Below are 25,250 nucleotides of genomic sequence, written 5' to 3'. Positions count from 1 at the left end.
TGATGGACTGAGGAGTGGCTGATGAAGTTTAATTTAGATAAATGTGAGGTGTTGCATTTTGAGAGAGCAAATCAGAGATGAACCTATACGCTTAATGGTAGGGTCCAGAGGAGTGTTTCTAAACAAAGAGAGCTTTGGGTGCAGGTTCCTTGAAAGTGGAGTCACAGATAGAACAGGATAGTGAAGAAGGCAATTGGGGTCACTTAATTTTTATTCATTCACAGGATTTGGACATTGCTGGCTAGGTCAGCATTTATTGTCCATCCCTAATTGCCCAAAGGGCAGTTACAGGTCAACCTCATTGCTGCACGTAGGCCAGACCAGGTAAGAATGGCAGTTTCGTTCCCTAAATGACATTTGGTTTTTACCAACAACTGTGGTCATTGTTAGATTCCTAATTCCAGTTGTTGCTGATTTTCTTCTTGAAAATAGCTGTTCAAATTTCCAAATGGGAATTTAAGGACTTACAGGTTATTTATCCAGCAAAATTAGAGGAACAGATTGAGAACTGTAGTCTGAATGACAAGTTCATAAAGTTCTTTTGGGAAGTTTGTTGAGAGCAACATGTTCAAGAATAAACCAGAAAGTAGTCAATACTTGATCTGATAATGCATAATGAGTTGGGATAGGGATAGAGATAGGGTTAGGGAGATAGTAAAGATGCTCTTAGTAGCAGTGATCATAAAAGACTGAATTTTACAGTTACTTTATGGGGAAATAAAACTACTATTTTAAAAATAAATAACAGCAATGATGAGAATTTGATAAAACTGACTGAAGTGATTTGGGAAACTAGGTTAAAGGATAGTTTATTAGGGATACTGTGGCAGTCATTCAGAAGATATTTCTTAATACTCAAAAGATACATTCCACTGAGAAAGAAAGAGGATAGATGCATCATCTGTGGCTAATGAAGGAAGTTCAAAATAGTATCAAACAAAAAGACAAAGCATATAATGTTGTAGAGTGGCAGATTAGAAGATACATCGTAAAAGCAAAGAGTGATGAAAAGCGTAATAAGGAAAGGAAAAAAAGAGTATGAGAGAAAATAGCTAGAAATATAAAAACAGACACTAAGAGTGTCCACAGGCATTTGGAAAGAGCAGAAATAAGTAAAAGTAAGTGTTGGTCCTCTAAGAGTGTGAATCTGGGAAATCAGTAATGGAAATTATAGAAATGGCAATGAATTAAAGAGATATATTGAGTCATTTAAATAACATCACAGAAATAATTCTAAATCAGAATGTGAGATGGAGTGAGGAACTTAAAATAAATGACCAATGGATGGGCAAAAGAATATTATTAAAATTACAATCTGACAAATGCTCTGGTCCCAATGGACTTTATCCTAGCATGTTAAAAGAAGCAGATGCTGAGACAGTAGAGCCTTGATTTTAATTTTCCAAACTTCCCTAGATTCTGGAAAGTTCAAGGAAGATTCTATAAAATAATAGCTGTGACTCCTCTATTCAAGAAAAATGGGAGACAGAAAGCAAGACACTACTGAATAGTTAGCCTGACATCTGTCATAGGGAAGCTGGAGTCTATAATTTAGGAGACTATAGCAGGAGATTTGATGGCTAACACAATCAGGCTGAGTCAGTGTGATTTTCTGATGATTAAACCATGTTTGACTAATTTTTAGAGTTCTTTGAGGAAATCACAAGCAATATGGTTAAAGGGGAATTGATGGTTATAGAATAGTCAGATTTCTTTAAGGCATTTGTCAAAATGCGACATCAAAGGATACTCTACTATACAAAATAAAAGTTCATGGTGTAGGAGATAACGTATTTGCTTGGATAGAGGATTGATTTGCTTATAGGAAGCAAGGGGTAGGCACAAGTGAATCATTTTCAGGTTGGTACAATGGGAAGATTGAAGTGCCACTGGACTCAATGTTGGGTTCTCAGTTATTTACTATTTATATCAGTTTCTTCGATGATGGGACAAATTGTATGATTGCTAAATTTGCTGATAATACATGTAATCGGTTCAACACATTCATCATAGGACAAGCCAAACAGAGACACACACGAGAATTCCTAGAAGCAAGGCATTCCAACTGGAACTCTATCAACAAACACTTCGATTTGGACCCCATCTACCATCCTCTGAGAAAAAGAACTGGAGATGACATCACCAACCCAAAGAAACCTAAACACATAAATAGAAAGTGGGACATAACACCAGCGCTTCACTGGAGGCTCGCTGATTGTGTTTTCAAGTGTGGTGATGAAACTGAACTTTCCAGCTCAGCAAGCAAATGCACATCCAGAACCTCAACCTGAGCTACAAATCTTTTCAAAGCTTATTAATACGTGTATTATTGATAATACAGTAATACGTATGTTGGAAATTAAGTTACAAGGACATAGTTTTCAAGTGTACACAGATAGGTTAAATGAGTGAGCAAACATTTGGCAGGTGGACTATTAATGTGGGATAATTTGACCACGTCCACTTTGGCAGGAAAAATAGAAAAGCAGCATATTATTTAAAATGGAGAGAGATTGCAAAACTCTGATGTAAACAGGTTCTATGTGTCCTGGTTAGCTAGCGTGGGAAAGTGATACTAAGGCACATTATCAGCCATTTAAATTAGCTAACTGAAATGGCAGAGCAGGCTTGACAGGCTGAATGGCCTACTCCTGTTCCTGTGTTCCTAATCACAGAAAGTTACCGTTCAGATACAGCAAGTGATTAGGAAGCAAAGTGGAATATTGTTGTTTATTCTGAGGGAAATAGCATATAAAAATAAGGATTTCTTACAGTTCTTTAGAGCATTAGTGAGGTCACATTTGGAATACTGGGACACGGTGTTCATAGAAAACAGTCTTTCACTTTTCATTCGATTCTATCCTTGATGCTGTGGATGATGATAGAGTTGTGCAATAAATGTGCCATTCGTATGATGTTCATCCAAGATGTGCACTGAAGAGTCAACTTGATCTGAACATCAAGAGTGTAGTCACCAGTTCTGTTCTTATGGTTTCACAGGTTTGAAGGAAAGGCCTTCCCACTTACATAAATGCATTTTGTCAATTACAATAAGCACTCTACGGATTCCAGTCATTGTGGAAAAACCTTGTGCCCTCTGCCTTTGTTCAACTGCAGACAGCCCTCTCCCAGGCAGAGGATATCAATTACCTTCAAATGTAAACCCTTATTGGCCCAGGACTAACCTTATAAGGGTATTTCAGAGATTCCTGGAAAGACTCTGATCCTCATAACCTTTGATCCTCCTAACAGTTAGGACACCGCTTAATATGTAGACTAGGACTCTGGGACATCTTTGAGTAAGTCACACAATAAATCACTTGACTCCTTAAGCACAGTAATTTCAGTTAGTTTCTTATACATCATCTGGAATGTCAGTCAAAACCGATTCACACTCGAGTCTGCATAATTTTAGGATGCAGTCGTTGCTTGTGTTGCTTCAATTGTCAGGCCACTTGCCTCTGGTTCTTTTCCAACTCTTCCTTCTCCTGCTCCACTACAGCATGGTGGAACCAGGCTCATATGGAGAATAAGCATAGGCATCAACCAGCTGAGCCAAATTTAAGTCCTTTGCTATAATATAAACTGAGGTGGTGCCAGCAAATACCCATTTTAATTTCTAAATTAACATGTAGAATATCTGTCTATATTTAGTTAAAAATCACACAACACCAGGTTATAGTCCAACAGGTTTAATTGGAAGCACACTAGCTTTCGGAGCGACGCTCCTTCATCAGTAGTAGTGGAGGGCTCAATCCTAACACACAGAATTTATAGCAAAAATTTACAGTGTGATGTAACTGAAATTATACATTGAAAAATTGATTGTCTGTTAAGCCTTTCATCTGTTGGAATACAGTGATAGTTTCACTTCTTTCATGTGTAAATCACAAAACCTTTTCTTAAAAAAGTTTCATTCTCGGGTTAGCTGTTAACAACGGTGATAGCTAGACAATATGTTGAAGGTGTTGGCCCCCTGTGTTCTCTGTCTATGCCACGATGTTTAGATTGATTCTAATCTAAAAAATGAGATAATGGAGTTTTACATAAATTCATGCAGGTTTTGAGCTAAGAGTTCTACATGAATGCATGCAGTTTTTGAGCAAAGTACAATGTAATCCTGCAAGTACAAATTCACCCCCCAAAACATATTAAAACAGCCATCCCCTATGGACAAGCCCTACGCATACACCGGATCTGCTCAGATGAGGAGGAACATGACAGACACTTGGAAGTACTCAGGGATGCCCTTACAAGAACGGGGTACGATGCCCAACTCATTGACCGCCAGTTCCGACGTGCCACAGCAAGGAACCGTAATGACCTCCTCAGGAGACAGACACGTGCTGCAACCGACATGGTACCCTTCGTTGTTCAGTATTTTCCAGGAGCTAAAAAATTACGCCATGTTCTTCCTGACTTGCAGCACATTATCAATGAGGATGAGCACCTCACCAAGACCTTCCCCACACCTCCACTACTTGCCTTTAAACAACCACCAAACCTCAAACAGATCGTTATTCGTAGCAAGCTGCCCAGCTCTCAGGACAACTCCATACAACCCTGTCATGGTAGGCACTGCAAGACGTGTCAGAGTGTGGACATAGATACCACCATTACGCGTGGGGACACCTCCCACCTTGTACATGGCAGGTACTCATGTGACTCAGCCAACGTTGTCTATCTTATACGTTGCAGGCATTGGAGAAACTGAGCAAAGGCTACGACAACGGATGAATGGGCACTGCACAACAATCAACGGACAGGAGGGTTCCTTTCCAGTTGGGGAACACTTCAGTGGTCCAGGACATTCAGCCTCGGACCTTCGGGTGACCATCCTCCAAGGTGGACTTCGGGACAGGCAGCAAAGAAAAGTGGACGAGCAGAGGCTGATGGCTAAGTTCGGTACCCATAGGGAGGGCCTCAACCGGGACCTTAGGTTCATGTCATATTACAGGTGACCACCATTGCACTATACACACACACAGATACTCCTACACACACACACACTCTCACACACACACAGGCACTCCTATACACACATACACACGGACACACATACACACAGATGCGCACACAGACACCCACACACACCCTCAGACACACACACTCCCACACTCACACATGCACCCCCTCACAGACGTAAGACACTCTGTACTCACTACTCACTTTCTCACACTCACAACCCCCAACCCAGACAGATAGACACACACAGACATCAAAGACCCACATGCACACATATATTTTGTGGGGTGAATTTGTACTTGCAGGGTTACATTGTACTTTGCTTAAAAACTGCATGCATTCATGTAGAACTCTTGGCTCAAAAACTGCATGAATTTATGTAAAACTCCATTATCTCACTTTTTAAATTAGAATCAATCTAAACATCATGGCATAGACAGAGAACACAGGGGGCTAACACCTTCAACATATTGTCTAGCTATCACCATTGTTAACAGCTAACCCGAGAATGAAACTTTTTAAAAAAAAGGTTTTGTGATTTACAAATGAAAGAAGTGAAAGTATCACTGTATTCTAACAGATGAAAGGCTTAACAGACAATCAATTTTTCAATGTATAATTTCAGTTACATCACACTGTAAATTTTTGCTATAAATTCTGTGTGTTAGGATTGAGCCCTCCACTATCACCTGATGAAGGGGCATCGCTCCGAAAGCTAGTGTGCTTCCAATTAAACCTGTTGGACTATAACCTGGTGTTGTGTGATTTTTAACTTTGTTCAGCCCAGGCCAACACCGGCATCTCCAAATCATGTCTATATTTAATTTAGGTAAATGTGAGGTGCTGCATTTTTGAAAGGCACATTAGGGCAAGGTTTGATGATAAGGTCCTGGGGAGTGTTGCTTAACAAAGAGACCTTGCAGTGCAGATTCATAGTTCCTTGAACGTGGAGCTGCAGGTAGACACAATAGTGAAGAAGGCATTTAGTACGCTTGCCTTTATTGGTCAGTGCAGTGAGTATAGGAAATGGGAGGTCATGTTGCGGCTGTACAGGACCTGGGTTAGGCCACTTTTGGAATACTGCATGTAGTTCTGGTTTCTCTGCTATAGGAAGGATGTTGTGAAAGTTGAAAGGGTTCAAAAAAGATTTACAAAGATGTTGCCAGGATTGGAGAGTTTGAGCTATAGGGAGAGGCTGAATAGCTCTGGAGCCATACAGCCTGAAGGGTGACCTTATAGAGGTTTATAAGTTCAGGAGAGGCATGAATAGGGTGAATAGACAAGGACTTTTCCCCACGTTGGGGGACTCCATAACTAGAGGGCATAGGTCTAAGGTGAGACAGGAAAGATTTGAAAGGGACCTAAGGGGCAACATTTTTACATAGAGGGTGGTGGGTGGAATGAGCTGCCAGAGGAAGTGGTGGAGGCTGGTACAATTATAACATTTAAAAGGCATCTGAATGGGTATATGAATAGGAAGGGTTTAAAGGGATATGTGTCAGGTGCTGACAAATGGAACTAGATTGGTTTTGGATGTTTGGTCGGCATGGGCAAGTTGGATTGTAGGGTCTGTTTCTGTGCTGTACATCTCTGTGACTCTATTTAAGAAAAGACTACCTTCTCTGTTTCTTGGATCAGCTGGGAGAACCTATCTTAGGTAACTACATGTGCCTTCCAACCAGAAAGTTTGTTGTAAATTGAGCAGACCATCCAAACTAATTCTTTTTGCATTTGACATCTGGAGAAATTGAAAATTTATGGGGTAGTGATGTGTTTGAGCAGAGGAGTCAATAAATGATTGTAGGAGGTGGAAGATCTAAAATATTGTCCTAGCCTACGTACCTGAGTTAAAGCGAAAGTTCTACACTGTTTTAGCCCACATATTTAAATTGCACCCTGATTGTGCATATGTTCATGCATATGCTTGAAGAAATACAACATAAATTCTTTATTATATTCTTTATAAATACTTTTACAATTGTCATATGTACTGGAGCAGACCTTTTTCATTTTAATTCTTAACTGTGCATTTTAATCAAACCTATGAAATTTGGTTTCTTAGAAACAGAACACGTTTTGTGTTTGATGCTGAATGAAAATGTATAATGATGAATACATTCTCCAAAGTAACTGTTATTGTACTGAATGCAAAGGTAACTGAGTAGCTTCATTCACAAGTCATCATGTCTGTTGCTTAATTAATGTGTTGACACTGAGGAAAATGCTTTAAATCTTGCATATTTCTCTCCCCTCAACATCCATTCTATTCACACTTAATCCAAACACTTGTTTATCTTACCTAAAATGAACATTTTATCAGCTATGTTTATATTTTTTCATTGCCTGGATATCCTGTTCACAAAATCCATTCATCTAGAGCTGTAAAGAATGCACAAAAGGGATATGATAAAGAAATTCCTCTGTTTAAATTGCATAATCTATGGATTAGGAAACATGAATAATCACTTGAATTAAATGCCAGCACAATGAAAATTGGAGGGAAGGAAAATGATTACCTGTGATTCACTTGGTAACACTCTCACCTCTGAGTCGGAAGGTTGTTCAAATTTCAAACAAGATTTGAGCACATAACATAGACTGCTATCAAGAGCAGTACTTGAATACTGCTTTGTCAGGTTGCTATCTTTAGAACAAGATGTTAAAATAAGGCTCCATCAGCTGGCAGTTAAAGATACCATGGTAGTATATTGAAGCAAAACAAGGGAATTCTCTCGAGTGGTCTGGCGAACATTTGTCTCTCAATGAATACTACTAAAAATAGATTACCTTGTGCTCTGTACAGTGTTATTTATGGAAGCTTCCTGTGCAAATAGAAACATGCAGAATCAAGGCAGCCAATTCTTAAAATTCATTCACAAGATGAAGGTGTCGCTGGCTAGGTCAGCATTTATTGCTCATCCCTAATTGCCAAGAGGTCAGTTAAGAGTCAACCATATTGCTGTGGGTCTAGCATCAATTCAGAGTGATTTATCCTCACAGCCTGTTGTGTTAACAACATCACAACAATGGCTACATTTAAGAAGAACTTTTCTCAATAACTGTGAAAAACCTTTGGGAGATTTATCTGCACTGTAAATGCTGTAAAAAGCAGGGCTATGGCCGTGTGGAGGAAGATGTAATTACAAAGGGCACCTGTGTATGTTTGGGTTGGCATGGACAAGATGGGCTGAATGGCCCACTTCTGTGCTGTATCATTTCTATCAGTCAGAGGTTGTGAATAGTGCTATATAGATGCAGTTTTGTTTTCTTAAGCAATGCAGTTGGCATTTCCATCAGTAATTTGCTATTTCAGCTTTATACAGGGTTGAATACAATTCAGTGTTATATGTTACTGTGTTTGTGGAACTATCTCCAGTGTCTGTGTGTGACAAAGCTAAGTTATTTCCTTTTTGATCAGAGAGTGCTCTTTTGATTGTGCAGTGTGTCTGCCTGGAATCACACACACCTCCACATCCCTGCTCATCACCACCTTGGCCCTTGATTGACAGCAGAGCGCTGCGCAGGCGCAGCTCCGCACAAAGCCTGCTGGGTAAAGCGCTGCTGGCCCGGCAGTAACAAGATGGCTGCTCCGGGAGAATACTTCACTGTCGGCAGCCAGGTTTCCTGCCTGACGTGCCTGGGCCAGCAGCTGCACGGGGAGGTGGTCGCCTTTGATTACCAATCCAAGATGTTAACTTTAAGTATCCTTTGTTGAGAGGGTGCGGCGTCGGCGGCGAAGCGTGCTGGCGGCTGTGTAGAGAAGTCAGTCAAGGCCTAGCTTGGGTCGCAGCCTTTCACCGGTGTCCTGCCAGATAGTGGATTCGCGCATGCGTACATCTCGCTGGTGTCCTTTTTGTCAAAAAGTGGTTAACTGTAGAAACTGGAAATAATTGCTCGGAAACGTATCCTCGCGATTTAGCCGATCAGAATAATCTTGAAGTTACGTGTTGCGGTCGCTAAGCAATCGAATCTGCCTGTAGTCTTTCATTTTCCATTCGTTAGTATATCATTTGGCACAAGGTGAGGCTGAATGAACACTATTTGGCAGTTCGCTGGTTGCATCATGGCCTTGCTGAATGCTCATTGTATGGGGGAAAGAACCCTTTATGTGGCACTGAATTCTAACAACCGATTCGTAATGACCGGACTACATCAGTAGTAATCCTCAAGTTATAACTTTTCTGTGAATCGAAGTGTCTTTACGTCATGGGGCTGTATGTGAGCAAGTATGGCTCGTTGCTTATGCAGTTACCATGGGTAGAGCAAAGTTTGAAGCCTCCGTTTTGGTTTCTGTTTGCTGTGAAGTGCTGCTAGCAATCGCTTTAATGTTGGAGATGCTACAGAATAAATGAATGGTGTTTCTACTCCTGAAGGCAGGCGAAACTAGTCGAAGATAGACAGATCTACAATTTATTTATTATGTAGGTTGGTATGGATGCTTTTTCAGCGTTTTCTTTTAAATTGGTGGAAGTTTACCTTATGACTTAGGCTTGTGGTTACAAGTTAGCAAAAAAATGTTTGTGTGCTTCAGTATAGTGTTTCAATTCTGCTTTTTAAAAGTTTTATGTTAAATTTGATCTTCGGTGCTGTATTAGTCTATGCACTAGAAGTATTAACATTTTGTGACTGGCTTTAAAGTATAGGGGTTTTAAATCTGCAACTTCAAAATTTTCAGGTTTTAATTAGTTACACTTAAAAAGCACATGATGCATTTGACACAGTAAGATGTCCTTTTTGCAGATTAGAAGTGATATTGAACTGGAAGATGAAATATTAAGAATTACTAAATGTTAAAAAGGTGGATTTTAAGGAACATTTTACAAGTGGAGACAGAGCAAAGGAGCTCAGGTGAAAATTCCAGAGCTTTGATTTTAGGTGGTAGATGACATGGGTTCTTAGGAAGAAAGAAGTTAGAGGTGCACGGAAGGCCAGAGTTGAAGGTAAGCAGAGCTTTCTGAGGGTTGTAGGCTAGAAGGATTTAGAGGTTGCAAGGGTGAGACCATAGAGGGATTTGAGAATAGGAATTAGAATTTTCAAACCAAGGTATTGACAGACCTATAGCTGTTGTAGATTGTAAAATACCGGGGTGATGGGTGATTAAAAGTTAGTTTGACTTATCTAAGGAATAGTGCTTTTGGCTAAGTTTATGGAAATGTGAGGCAGGCAAGAGGGTGGTTGAATATCAGGTATATGTTTGGGATTTATTCAGCAAATAAGCTAAAATGTGTTTGAACATGTTTTGTAGGTGGATGTAGGTGGTCTTTTGATAGAGAATAAAGGAGTGTGCAGTGCAGCTTGAGCTCACGGAATGCTGAGGCTGCAAGTGGTCTGTTTAGCTTGAGACAGTGGCTCTGCAGGGTTGGCATCAATGACAAGTGTTGGAGTTTTTGGTGAACTTTATGCCATATTGGAGGAGGTGATAGTGTTCACTTAACTATCAGTTAAGTTTTTGATATTTTAAACTTTACTTCCTTCAGTTGTTATCAGCTAACCTAAGAATTGTACATGGGCTAGTGGCTTGAGTTTTTAACTGCGTTTTTGATCTCTACTCTTCCTAAAGTGAATGAAGCTACCACGTCTGACCCCCAACTTGACTCTTACATTTCAAGAAGGATATTGGCTATTAAGATGAGTGCATTATGGATTTCTTAGAATGATGCCAGTATTTAAAACCACCTCATTGACTATGCAGTGGTTTGAGACTCTAAAAGATTCCATACACATGCAAGCCTTTGTTTCTTCATGAAGTTTGCTCATATTCCCTAGAGTTTGAGCTTGAAGGATTCTGATTTGAGGTGTTTAAAGTGAAAATAGATTCAATATGTTCAGAAACCTAATTGCTGTGTTGTGGATCTAGGAGGCACAATCTTTAAAATTAGTGCTAGGTATTTCAGCTGTAAAATCATGAAGCTAATTCATATAAATGAGTAGAAATCTCAAATTCTCTCCTTCAACGACTGGATGCTAGGTCAATTGAAATTTTCAAGATATAGACACACTTTATTGTGGGTCTCAAGGGCAAGCTGGAAGATAGAGTTGGGATACAGAGCCATCATAGACTCTCAAAATAAGGACTGAATGTCCGCCTGTTCCTAGGGCTTGTTTAGCATTTATAGACTCTATTCCTTTGAATGTGGAAGAGTGAGTTTGATTCCTGAGTACATACAGTACTCAGTTCTGTTAATTGGGATAATTGTCAGAATTTCTTTTATTCATGGATTGTGGGTGTCTCTGGCTAGGCCAGCATTTATTGCACAGAGGGCAGTTAAGAGTGAAGCACATTGCTGTAGGGCTGGAGTCACATGTAGGCCAGACCAGGTAAAGAAAGTAGTTTTCTTCCCTAAAGGGCACTAGTCAACCAGATGGGTTTTCTCCCCCAACAAATGGCAATGGATTCATGGATATCATTAGGCTGTTAATTCCAGCTTTTTATTGGATTCAAATTCTGCCATCTGCTGTGATGGGATTTGAGCTTTAATCCCCAGAACATTTCCTGGGTTTCTGGTATTATCGCGGGACTGTTAATCCACTAGACCATCACCTCCCTCAGATTGTTATAGTATCTTAAATGATGGTGTATTAGCATTAATGTTTCATCAAAAAGATGAATGCATATGTTGGAGTAATTGTTCTAAAGCTGCATACAACATGTAAGTGAAATGGGTATCTTGTGTATTCTGCCTAAAATAATTGCATATTAAATTTTGAAATCATATATAATTGCCTATTGTACATAGAGTATCCGAGTCATAGAGCTGTACCACATGGAAACAGACCTTTTGGTCCAACTTATTGATGCTGACCAGGTATCGTAAAATTACTCTAATCCCATTTGCCAGCAGTTTACCCATAATCCCTCTAAATCCTTCCTATTCATGTACCCGACCAGATGTCTTTTAAATGTTGTAATTGTACCAGCCGCCTCCACTTCCTCAAGCAGCTTGTTGCATACATGCACCACCCTCTGTGTGAGAAAGTTGCCCCTTGGGTCCCTTTTAAATACCCTCCCCACCTTAAACCTGTGCTGTCTAGTCTTGGGCTCCCCTAACCTGGAGGAAGAAAAAAAACCTTGGCTATTCACCTTTCTATGCCCCTCAATTTATAAACCACTATAAGGTTGCCTCTCAGCCTCCGATGCTCCAGGGAAAATAGCCCCAGCCTCTCCATATAGCTCCAACCCTGGCAAAATCCTTGTAAATCTTTTCTGCATCCTTTCAAGTTTAACAACATCTTTCCTATAGGAGGGAGACCAGAATTGCACACAATATTCCAAAAGTGGCCTAACCAATGTCCTGTACAGCTGTAGCATGACCTCCCAACTCCTATACTGAATGCACTGACCAGTAAACGTAAGTGTACCAAATGCAGCGTTCGCTATGCTGTCTACTTGTGACTCCACTTTCAAGGAAGAATGAACCTGCACTCCAAGGTCTCTTTGTTTGGCAGCACTCCCTAGGACCCTACAATTTAGTGTATAAATCCTAACCTGATTTGTCTTACCAAATTTGTCTTGCAAAACCTCATTTATCTGAATTTATCCATCAGCCACTCATTAGCGCTTTGGCCCAACTGATCAAGGCTCTGAGGTGACGTTCTTCACTGTCCTCTGCGCCACCAATTTTGGTGTCATCTGCAAACTTACTAACTATGCCTCCTATATTCACGTCCAAATCATTGATATAAAAATGACAAAAAGCAGTGGACCCGGCACGGGTCATTGTGGCACACTGGTCACAGTCCAACAGTCTGGAAAAACAACCCTCCACCACCATCCCCTCTCTCGTACCTTCTGGCAAAGTTTGTACCCGAATGGTGAGCTCATCCTTTATTCTATGTGATCTAACCTTGATAACCAGTCTACCATGCGGAACCTTATCGAATGCCTTACTGAAGTCGGTATAGACAACATCCACCGCTTTGCCTTCATAATTTTTTTTGCCACTTCAAAAAACTCAATCAAGTTAGTGAGACGTGATTTCCCATGCACAAAGCCGTGTTGACTATTCCTAATCAGTCCTTGCCTTTCCAAATGCATGTAAATGCTGCCTCTCAGAATACTTTCCAACAATTTATCCACCACATGTCAGTGCTTATATTTTCTGCAATAATAGTCTTTAATATCAACTCAATTGTGTCTGCAGTAATTAAACATAATTGAAGATATGTTCATGCTGCTATATGTTTTTAGTTGCTAATTGGATCAAATATTGGGATTACTGGGTTAGGCAATGTCTATAGATTAACATTTGGCTCTTACTTTCCTGTGACTGACTGGAGGAATTATGACATCGCAAAGTTGTCTTTAAATTTAAAGACAGTTAACTTTTTAGTTTTTAACCTGAAAATTAGTTTTATACTCGTCAGTTATAAAGGAAATGAGTTGAGGCCTAATTATATTACTAGAGACCTGTACACTTGAGCACAGAATTGTTTGAATGTCTCTTTTATTTTACTGAACCTTTGGTAAAGATGGGTTCTAGCTGCCCTTGAAAGATTCTGTGCTGAGAATGTTATCTCCATCTGCTTCACAAGTACTTGATGTAAGGTATATTCAGCTCGAGTAGGTGAACTATGTAAAGGATACTGAATGAGCTTTTAAAGGTTTGCATGGAGCCTTTTTTATTCACTCAGGACCTGAGTGTTACTGTACCCCTAGTTGCCCTTGAGAAGGTGGTGGTAAGTTGCTTACTTGAACTGCTGCAGTTCGTGTTTTGAATAAATATAATTGAATATGCAGTCTCACGTTCTTGGGTAAATTTCTAATGGCCAACTAAAAATGAGAGCACAGTGATTGTTTTTATCTGTTTAGTGTTTTTTTTTAATGTAATGTCCCAAGGCAAAGGAACATTATAAGACAAAATTTGACACCAAACTGCTTAAGGAGCTGTTTGGGTAGATTACCAGAAGTATGGTGGGGTGAAAAGTACATTTAGAGGAGCTCAATATATGAGGAAAGCGACAGTTAGGAATGGAATTCCATATTCTGGGAAGGGTGGGTTGGGGAGGTGGTGCTGATGGGGCTGAATCACTGTGCATAAAAGTTTGTACAATGCTTTCAGCCTTTTTGGAATTGCAATTACTACTGGCGGACAAAACAGTAGCATCAAAGATAGAGGTCGTTCAGCTCATCAAGTTTGCACTGCCTCTCTGAAGAGCATCCAACTTAGATACCCGCGGGTGCTGTGAGGAAGCAGTGCTAACCACTGCACCAGCATCCATCTTGCTCATAGAAATCCCAATTTGATTCAAATGTAGTTATGAAATAGGACAAAGGTCAAATTGAAATTCCACCTTTATTGAGCTGAAATGTAATTTGGTCAAATTGCACTTGAAACAGTTGCAGAAAGGTAAATTGGCATTAGAGCAGTGAGGAAGTGGTAAGAGTTCAGATGTTCATTACCACAAAAAAGTGCTGAACTTCCAAATCTGGACTGTGACCTTCCTGGGGTATTATAGAGGATAAGGGATAGCTTAATGTAAATAATGGTCTCCGTTCTTTTTAGATCTCAATAGTGCAGAGGTATAGAGAAATATAGAAAATGCAGGGGATGAGGATTAAAAGAAAATTAGAAAGCCAACAGTGGGTAAAAGATATTGACAAGCAAAATCAAAAAATGTCAAATAGCTTGTGAAGAGCAAGGCAATAACTAAGCAAAGTATTGGGTCATTTAGAGTGTGACTTTAGACGACAGGGTTTTTTTTGTGAATATCTTATCTAACTTCATAAGGATAGCAAGCAAGGAAATATTTTAAATGGCTTAGTGCCTTTTGAAGTTAGGTAAATCAACATGTAGACGTGGTGGCAGCATGGTGCTGGAGGCACAAAGTAGTTAATATGGAATGAACTTCCAGAGGAAGTGGTGGATGCAGATACAGTTATGGTACTGAAAAGGCATTTGGATAAAAAATATATAAGAAATATTTGGAGGGATATGGGCCAAGTGCAAGCGCACAGGACTTGTTTAATTTGGGATTATGGTCAGCTTGGACTGAAGGATCTGTTACTATGACTGTATGATTGGAGCACTGCTGATGGGTCACCTCTCCCCCCCTTTTTAAACAATGACAGAAATTACACAGGTGGACATTTTTTTTGAAAAGATTGAGGCGCTATATTAAATTTCATTCAGAAAAGACAGATTGCTGAAAGACTTTAATTAAAGGGAAGGTTGTGGCTGATATATTTGACTAAATTTATTGATTTAACAACAAGAAGGTTGCTGAGGTTAGGGCGCTTGATTTAGGAGTCTACATGAGTTTTAATAAGGTTTTGATAAGGTATGAAATGGAAGAAAGCTCAGTAAATTAAGAACCTATGGAATCCAAGAGAAAGTGGCAAGTTGGATCCAATAAAAGATCAATGGCAAAAAATAAAGTATAATCAGATTTTCTTTCCTAGTGCAAGGCGACTTTTAAGTGGTTTCCATGAACATAACAATAATTTAGTCTTAAATGTGGGGTGAATTATTAAGTAGTTGCATATTAAACTCTTGGTTAATGATTTTGGGATGCATGGTAAAAATACAACTCTGTTAATCCCAGCAGCATTGCAATACATCAAAAAGTTTAGATTAGGTACCTCTACAGTGTGGAAGCAAGCCCTTCGGCCCAACAAGTCCACACTGACACTCTGAAGAGTAACCCATCCAGACACCTTTCCCTCTGACTAATGCACCTAAGACTATGGGCAATTTAGCATGGCCAATTCACCTGACCTACACATCTTTGGGAGGAAACCGGAGCACTTGGAAGAAACCCTCACAGACGCAGGGAGAATATACAAACCACACACAGTTGCCTGAAGTTGGAATAGAACCGGAGTCCCTGGTGCTGTGAGGCAGCATTGCTAACCACTGATCCACCGTGCTGCCCCTTTTCTCTTTCTACTCCACACCGGTTTAAAATCTCACAACAGCAGGTTAAAGTCCAACAGGGTTTGACTTGGCTGTGGTTTCAGTTCCTAGTGATGAGAATCTGGCCTTTTCCTTGATTTGTCATATAACTTACCTTTGACTCATCCAGTTTTGCATAACCCTTCAGTGTTTTAACCAAACGCTTATCTGAAACATTAGCCCTAAATTCTTTATACTGAATTACCTCTTAACAGTCTTAAACTATCAGGACTGACTGTTTTCACCTCCACTTTCAGCCAACAATTCTACAAAAATATCCAAAGCTGAAACTAAAAATTCAAGCCATGGTGTTCTCCCAAGGGCCCGCCCCCCCTAAAAATCTTCTACCTGAAAGCTTAATGCACTACAGAGTTTACTTTGTTCATTAATAACTCTCCCAATGTAAGCAAACTTCCATTATTCTCCAGGAAGTCTCTCCCTGAAATTCTTTTTTTTTTAAATCACCATGGCTACAAAAATGCTTGCAAGTTGATCTTTAAATCCCTTCACAATCTCAAAATTTTGAATTTTGAAAAGAAATTTTAAAATTTATAAATTTCTCACTATCAGAGTTGACTGTGGGAGACTTGTGTTAAATTTGAAAGATCCAGAGTGAACAGGAGGGTCTTATTTTCCTACAGATGAGAGGTGATTGATAGATATAAAGTAAATTGCAGAGTGATTAGAGGGGAGTGGAGAGATTTTTCCACTCTGGTGAAGTTTTGAAACTTACTGAAGAGATGTTAGAGGCAGAGACTACCATTGCATTATGATGTTCAAAGTTACCAAAACGTTTCAAAACATTTGACCTTTTTAAAAAGAGAGTGCAATGTTTTATATAATACTTACTGTAACAAATGACTGAAAATTTTCTTTTTATAGGCAACTCTGCAAGTCATGAAGTGACATTTTCCCCTTTATGCTTAGCACCTGTTACATTCCCGATGGAATTGTAGTGCTCTCAGCAAACTGTCCACAGTTCCAGTTTTCAATGGGTTCCTGTATCCCTGTTCAGAGTAGTATTTGTCAACATTGGATCCTTTCTTTTGTTTCCAGCATTCCTTAAATTCCCTATTAGCAACAAAGCTTGTTCCTTTAATGTGTCTCCCCATGCCAACGCCAGGACAAATCTTCCAGAATACTTAAATGGCTGCAGGTTGCATCTCTTTAATGAGACACTATCTCCCTCTTGCATTCTTAAATGGTAACTTGCAAAGCCAAATAGTCTTTCAGCTGATTGCAAAGAATTTGTGATACTCATTGATTTGTAGGGAAGCCTGTAATTTGATCTCAAATAGCTTCCTTTGCCTTTTCTCTTCTACGTGAAATTCATTAACCTTATTCTGTCCAGGTAGATGTGCAGTTTGGCTATTCATGATTCCAACTTCCTTTCATTCTAGAAGTAAATGGGCAGTTTATACAATGGGTAATTTTTTAAGGATTTTGGGAGGCCTTAGTCTACATCATAAATTTGGAGACTGCTGTCATTGTCTCCAAATGTAAGTAACTTGTTCACCCTCTCTCAAAGGCAAAATTAGCCCGCATTTGCTAATAATCACCCACCCAGGTTTACTGTCAGGCAATCTGCAGAACAGGTCACATAACTCATTACATTTACTCTGAACTTGAGCCTTGAATACAAAATGCACTCTTGTAAGTATCAGTAGTAACCATATTTAAGTATACTGGGATATGCACACCAAGTGCCGTAACTTGGAGCAAGAACCTGAAAATGGGATAAGGGGATTGCGCTCTATTTCCAGTACAGCTACAATGAGTCACATAACTTCTTGTAAGAAAATCTCTGCGGGAAAGTTTTTGAATCCTGACCTTTCATTTTGGCTAAAGCAGCATTTTTTGTTCCAATTTACTTTTAAAAAATTAAATATTAAAGAAATGATGCAAACTATTTTAAAATAGGATTGCATAATTCAATATTTATTATTTGATGATATAACAGTTGTATATGCATTATCTATACAGCATAGGTTGTACATTTCTTACCATAAGATCAGTGACTAACACTTGAGTTATGCTACCAAAGAAACTCATTTGTGTTTTGAATGCAATGTTGATCTCGAGTGTTTGCAATATGAAATTAACTTGTCTAAGTGACAAGCCATAAGTGTTATGTATTGACTTTTGTACAGCAACCAAGCTTTAAGTAGTAGCTAAGGCAAGAGTGTGAATTTTACTTGAAAGTTTAATGAATGGGTTTGAAGAATATATTTCTTGGAATAATATTATTGTTGCTTCGTGGAATTTTATATTTCAATTAGTTTGTCTTCGTAGGCTTGTCAATATTTATATTTGACAAGGGAAGTAGTGCATGTAATTGGAGAACTTGTATATCCATTCCATTTCCTTAACAATTTTCTTTTCTTAAGAATGTCCCTCATCTAGTGGGAAGCCCAACCACAACGATGTTCTACTGATTAATTTAGCATATGTTTCGGATGTTAAAACAATTAATGATCGGACAGAAACTCCTCCACCCTTAGCTTCACTGAATGTTAACAAGGTAAGAATTTTAATCTGGGAGAAAATAGTGCATTGAGAATGAAAGCTTAATGTCACTTTTTATAAGATTGATTACCAGAGGAGGGGTTGCTGATTGAAAGAATATTGACTTTATTCTTGCTATGCATTTTAAAAATATTAAACTCTTGATCATATTCTATTGCTGCTGTAATAAAATTCTCTACAATGGGTTTCACATTCAACTTCAGTGATTCTTTCTGAATACTTAGTGAGTTTGCGTGTTCATTTTGACCTGTGGTTACAGACATAGTAGGTCCATCATTATATTTTTGATTGCTTCTGTTAATTTGTCTGCTGTTCTTGGTGTATTGTAAGATGTCTTTTTAACCTGGTTTAAAACTTTGTCAATTAATGGTGAATTTCTTTAGAACCTGGTGTACACGTGGCAGCTAAATTTTCATCCTGATTCCCTCCTGTCATGAAAGTACTTAATATTTTACATTGCTTGGAGGACTTCAGATTTGAAGGATTGTGGAAAATATATTTATTTTGTGTTTTTAAGAATTTTTAAAATTCACTTTTGGGACGTGGATGTCACTTGCAGTCTGAGTGTTTTTCCTAAAGAGGTCTTTGACAGTTCACTGGAAGCATCAGATTTTAAAAAAAATAAGGGTTCCTGTAGCACTCATTGTTAAAGTTGCTTTGCAGACCCCTGCTGGGGTTATTTTGAACAATGACTGGTGTGGAGAGGTGCTTATTTTACCTGGTTCAGTTGGAGCTAGCAAAGCTAAAAACAGATTACCCAGCTGATCTCTTTCATCCCTCAAAAGAGAATCATGTTGAGTTCAGGGTGAAGTGTATTTGCTCTTTTGCAAGATTGCAGTCTTGAGATGCTACTTAATTTCTTGAGCAGGCTGTCTGCAAGACTTCAATGACAAATATGTATGATTAGGGACTTAACCACACCAGCCAGAACATCAAAGCAACAGACTTTGGAACATTTTATACTTTTAACCTTTGCTTTCAAGAATAGCCATTTGGCTAAAGTGTTTTCTTTCAGAAAGCTAGTTTCTGAAGTTATTTCTTTTATTTTCCTGAGGAGTGGCTGTGTTTGCATCTGTTTTGGGATATTTCGAGGAATAATTATTTGCACCTTTGTTAATCATTGCACCTTTTAATTGAATAGTTTTGCTTTGATAAGCCAAAAATCGTTTTCTAAGAATTGCGGTTGACAGGTATTGTTGCTTGAAATGCCTGATATCGAGAAGGTGTATAGTAGGTCATCTTGGTAACGGGAAAAATGTATTTTTATTTAAAGCTGTGACCAGTGCAGTTGAGGCACTTCTCCAGCTTGGCTTTTAACAATCTACAAATATAATGGAAATATTTGCAGTGCATTTTCAGAAAGGCTTTTTTTCTTGCTGTGCTGATATATTTTATAAAGTCATAGAGATATACAGCACTGAAACAGACCCTTTGGTCCAACTCGTCCATGCTGATTAGATATCCAAAATTAATCTTGTCCCATTTGCCAGCACTTGGTCCATATCCCTCTGAACCCTTCCTATTCATATACCCATCCAGATGCTTTTTAAATGTTGTAATTGTACCAGCCTCCACCACTTCCTCTGGCAGCTTATTCTGTATGTGCACCACCAGCTGTGTGAAAAAGTTGCCCCTCTGATGCTGTTTAAATATTTCCCCTCTCACCTTAAACTTATGCCCTCTAGTTCTGGACTCCCCCAACCCAGAAAAAAAGACTGTCCACTTCGTCTACCCGTGCCCCTTTTATTATAAACCCTCTGTAAGGTCACTCCTCAGCTTCTGACAGGGAAAACATCCCCAGCCTATTCAGGCCCTCCCTATAGATCCTCTAATCTGGCAACATCCTTGTAAATCTAAACCCTTTCACATTTCACAACATCCAATAGGAGAGAGACCTGAATTGCTCATAATATTCCAAAAGTGGCCTAACCAATGTCCTGTCAGTCTTGGAAACCCACAGAGCCTGGCTTCAACATGCATCTAAAGACAGCTGGAGAAACCTAAAATGGCTAACACTTCAGTTGAAATGAAACAATGGGAACAGGTTAAAACAATCAGTTTGGGTACCTCGGGGATGGTGTCCTTGCAAGTAAGCCAGCTACATTCAGGAGACGTATTTTGCATGGTGGTAATGTTGCTGGACTAGTGATCCAGAAATTGCTGGAGAAACTCAGCAGGTCTGACAGCACCTATGGAGAGAAAACCATCTAGGATTCTTAAACTTTTTTTTCATGCTTTTTTTTTCCCTTGTTTTGGAACCCCAACTGGCATTTTAGTGACAAAGTAGTTTTCTATCATACACCTGGCTTGAACTAGGATTATCCTGATTTAGCTACTCATGGGATAAATCTATTTGGGGAGCCAAGGTAATATTTAAAAATAAACCTATTGTTTGCGGGTGATATTGTAAATTTAAATTATGATTTTGTATTTCAAAATATTTTGCAACACAATTTTGGATGATTGAAAGCTGTCATAGAATGTTCACTTTGGGGTTTAAAAAAAATTGGCTGTTAAATAGTTAGTAGAAATAGCCCATGAAATGACATGACATACGTGGGTAATAGTGTTAAAGTTGACATTCACCTATGATGTTCATAATTCCCTCTTGAGGAAGGAAGGAGGAAGCTTTGGATACTATCATAGCAAATAAAATTTAGTATACACCTGTAATTTCTATTATCATTGATTACAAAAATATTACGCATTTTTAAAATTCTACTAATGCAGCCCTGTTTCCTGTACAGAACCAATTAATTCTATTTACCGATATCCAACAGCGAGGAGAATTTGGTGATTCTCAACTTTTTACAGATGGCTATCAATTATTTTATACTGTGACCTTGGGTTGTGCAAAGCAGGATGATATTGCTGGACTTTTGGCACAGAAGTTAATTTGCCAGTTCCATCTCTGGCTATCAACTGAAATTCCATTTTCCCCTTTTTCACTTTTTTCTAGCACATTTCATTAATGTCAATTAAAAACTGAAAGGACTGCGAATGCTAAAAATCAGAAACAAAAAGAGGTTGCTGGAAAAGCTCAGGTCTGGCAGCATCTGTGAAGAGAAATAAATCGAAATATTGATTTTTCTAAGCCTTTGCTTGACTAAGATTCCATATTTGAACTAACCTTTGCATAAACATTTTTAATTATAGAAACAAATCATCATGTTTATCCTCATTTGAATAAATTGAAAAACTGGAGTAGAATTTGTACCTGTGACCCAGAGCATAAGATATAGAAATGGAAAAGGCCGCAAGGCTTTTTAGGTCTAATCCACCATTCGCTACAATTGTGGCTGATCAATTTTCACCTTCCCACACTCATATCCTTTTATTATCCATATTCAACAATCTATCAATGTATACTTTGAGTATATTCATGAACATATACTCTCTCGGGCAGAGAATTTCAAAGCTTCATGTGAAACATTTTCTCATTATGCCATCATATGTAGCAGATCTCAGATTACAGACTCCTTGGCAATAGGAAACAGCATGACTATTAATTCCCTCAAGAATTTTATGTATGAAAAATGGTTTACAGTTTTTTTTTCCCCCATGCACATTCCTCATTGATAGACATGTGGTATTCTTCAGTGCTATTAGCAATGCTGTGCAGACAAATTTCTCAATCTACGTGTTTCAGTGAGATCACCTCCATTCTAATACATTGTAGGGAATACAAGTGCTCTTTATTCAATCTCTTCTGGAAGGGTAATTCCCTCATTGCAGATACTTGTATTTAGCCTTTGTTGACTTTGTTAGCCTTGGAGATAAAGCTGAACACCAAACACTGAACTTTAGGGTGACCTTGCCCAAGTGGGAAAAATAATTTACTTTTCTACAATTCACTTGTACAATTTGCTTTCTTAATTGCTTGCTTTCTTGAATGCTAACTGTGATGTATGTGCAGTGACATCCAGGCATCTCTGAATATCAATAATTTCCAAGTTTCCGCTTTTTAAAAATTCTGTTTTTTCTTTTCAATTTGGAAACTTGACAACATTTCTTTAATCCATCTGCCATGTTATTGTCCCCCACTTAACCAGTCTGTATTCCTTTTCAGCCTCCCTCTGTATTTCTCACAGCCTACTTTCCACGTAATCAACAATTTGAATGCATTTGACTTGGTCCCTGCCTCTAAGTCAATGTTATATAGATCAATATTTACTGAGACCCAACTTATTCTTGTACATTGCATGTTTTTACCTATACAATGTACAAAGTAGATCATTTTAGTCTGTTCTGTTTTAGTAAGGTCATGGTTGATCTGTTTGTTTTAAATTTCACTCCCCTTAATAGATTCTTCTTCTTAACAGATTCTCCCATGAATCTATTCACCTCTATCTTTAAAAAGTATTTAAAAAACACACTTCCGCTGCCTCCTAAGGCAGAGTTCCAAAGTCTTTCAACCTGTGAACTAAAGAAAATTCTCCTCATCTCTGTCCTGAAAGGGTGACTCCTAAACTTGAAACAGTGCCTGTCATTCTGGATTATCTACAAGAGGAAGCATCCTTTTCACATCCACCTTGTCAAGATGTTTCTGGAATTTACGCACATCAATCAAATCCCCCTTCAATCTTTGAAACTCCACAAACTCATTCAACATGTCCAACCTATCCTAATATGACAACACACTAATTTCAGTTATCAGTCTCTCAAACTTCCTTTGCTTCCATTACATTCACATCCTTAAAAAGGGATACCAAGACTGTAAACTGTATTTGGATGGGATCTCACGAAAGCATAACTTCAACACTTCTGTGGTTAATTCCTCCAGTCATAAGGGACAACATTCCTCTGGCTTCCTTGATTATGTGCTGTACCTGCATCAGAATATCTAGATCCCTGTGTACCTTCTGAATTCTGCATTTAAGTAATTCTGTGCTTTTTGAAAAAAAAACATTTTTATCAAAGTGAGAACTTCACATTTTGCCATATTATACTGCCCAATTTTGGAAAGACAGTGATTCACACTGCTGCCTCTCAAAGCCAGGGACTCTGGTTCACCCTCTGGCGACTGTATGAAGTTTGCACATTCTGTGTCTGCATGGGTTTCCTCCGGGTGCTCCAGTTTCCTCCCATAGTCCAGAGATGTGCTGGTTTGGCAGATTGGCCATGCTAAAATGCCCATAGCATCCAGAGGTATGTAGGTGGATTAGCCATGGAAAGTGCAGGGTTGCAGGGATAGGGTGAGAGTTGGTCGGGGTAGTGTGCTGTTTTGAGGGTCTACTTATGTTGGTGTTATCTGCAAGCTTGACTACCATGTCTTCAACCTTTTCATCTAACTTATTGATTAGTGTAAACTGTAAAATGTTGAGGCTAGAGCACCGGCCCTTGCAGTAGTCCACTCATATTAAATCATGTAAATCAGGCACTCGTTTATGCATACTGCTCGCTACCAGCCAGCTTTCTGCCATATATCCATGCTAATATATTGCTCCCAACACACACGCTTTTATTTTGCACAGAAACATCTGATGTGACAGCTTATCAGATGCCTTCTGGAAATCCAACTATTGGCTCCTCTTTTATCTACAGTGCATGTTGCCTCCTCAAAGAACTCCAATAAATTAGTTTACGCATAATTGCCTTTTGAATATATGCTGACTCTTTTTAGTTTGTTTTTTTTTGAAGTGCAGAACTAAGATTTCTATCATCGATTCTAACTCCTTCCCGACAACTGACTAGCCCATTGTTTCCTGTTTTCTTCCTCCTTTCTTGAACGGAGGAGTTATAAATGCGAATTTCAAATCTGATTGAACCTTTCATGATTTTAGGGAAGTTTGGAAAATTAACACCAACACATCCTAATGATTGACCTATTTTTAAGCCCTTGGGATGAAGTCCACCTGGGTCTGGAGACTATCAGCTTGCAGTTCCATCAGTTCTTTTGTAACACTTCCTGTGTGATTGTAATTTCATTAAGAATCTCTCACCCTTCCACTTCCTGGTTTGCAGCTATTGCTGGATTAATTTTGTATTCTTGATACTGAAGACCAAAACAAAATTGATAAGGATTTGATAGATGAAATTATCTACTATTAACTCCCCATTCCCATTAGTAAGTCATTCTCCAATTTATTTGTTCTAATGGCAAATATACCCTTTCCTTCCCTAATTGCTTGCTTTACCTGCATATTAACTGTGTGATTTTGTTCCTTTATTCATTGACAGGATGAGTGCTTTGCTGGCCAAGCCATCATATATTGCCCATCCCTAATCGTCCAGTGGGCAGTTAAGAATTAAACACACTGTTGTGGGTCTGGAATCACATGTAGGCCATACCATTTAAGGATAGCAGATTCCTTCCCTGAAGGACATTAATGAACAAGATGGGTTTTTCCAACAATCAACAATGGATTCATGGTCATCATTAGACTCTTAATTCCAGATTTTACTGTGTTCAGATTCCACCATCTGACATGGCTGGATTCGAAACCGGGTCTCTAGATTAACAGTCTAGCGACTAATGGGCCATTGTTCCCCTGTACGGTGACACCCTGGCTCTCGCTGAATACCAATAATTTCCCAATCTCCCCTTTTTTCAAAAATTCTATTTTCCCTTCCAAAAGATCTAACACTCACTCACTCCCTTTCTTTACTCTTCTCCTTTTTGAATACTGGTAGAAGTTCTTGCTATCTGGTTTTTAACATTCCTAAACAGCGTCCTTTCATGTCCTTGATTTTTTTGCTTTCACTAAGCTTTTAATAACATTTTGTCACAATCATTTGACTTGCTACTCATATTTGCACAGTTATGTGCTTTGCTGTCAAGTTTGATGCCTTACCCAAAACACATTCTCAAGGGATGAGCAGGTAGGGAAAGAGTTAAGTTTTGAGTTTTGTGAAACCAGAGCTTCA

General features: G+C 38.8%; 1 protein-coding gene across 2 annotated transcripts in view; it reads left to right on the top strand.

The window, feature by feature from the left end:
* Positions 1-8,525: 8,525 nt before the first annotated feature.
* Positions 8,526-25,250, top strand: part of lsm12b (LSM12 homolog b) — a 44,338-nt gene continuing 27,613 nt past the window's right edge. For both annotated transcript variants that reach the window (XM_043675098.2, XM_087977865.1), the window contains exons 1-2: positions 8,526-8,666; positions 18,245-18,378. In XM_043675098.2, the coding sequence (XP_043531033.1) occupies positions 8,546-8,666; positions 18,245-18,378 (255 nt within the window). In that variant the 5' untranslated portion in view covers positions 8,526-8,545. The remainder of the gene's footprint in view (positions 8,667-18,244; positions 18,379-25,250) is intronic.

This window comes from Chiloscyllium plagiosum, unplaced genomic scaffold, assembly GCF_037043375.1.
Source record: "Chiloscyllium plagiosum isolate Xiang-an unplaced genomic scaffold, Cpla_swu_hap1 HiC_scaffold_32, whole genome shotgun sequence".
Classification (NCBI taxonomy): domain Eukaryota; kingdom Metazoa; phylum Chordata; class Chondrichthyes; order Orectolobiformes; family Hemiscylliidae; genus Chiloscyllium; species Chiloscyllium plagiosum.
Note: the sequence above shows the minus strand (reverse complement) of the source record. Positions and strands in the feature narration are given on the sequence as shown.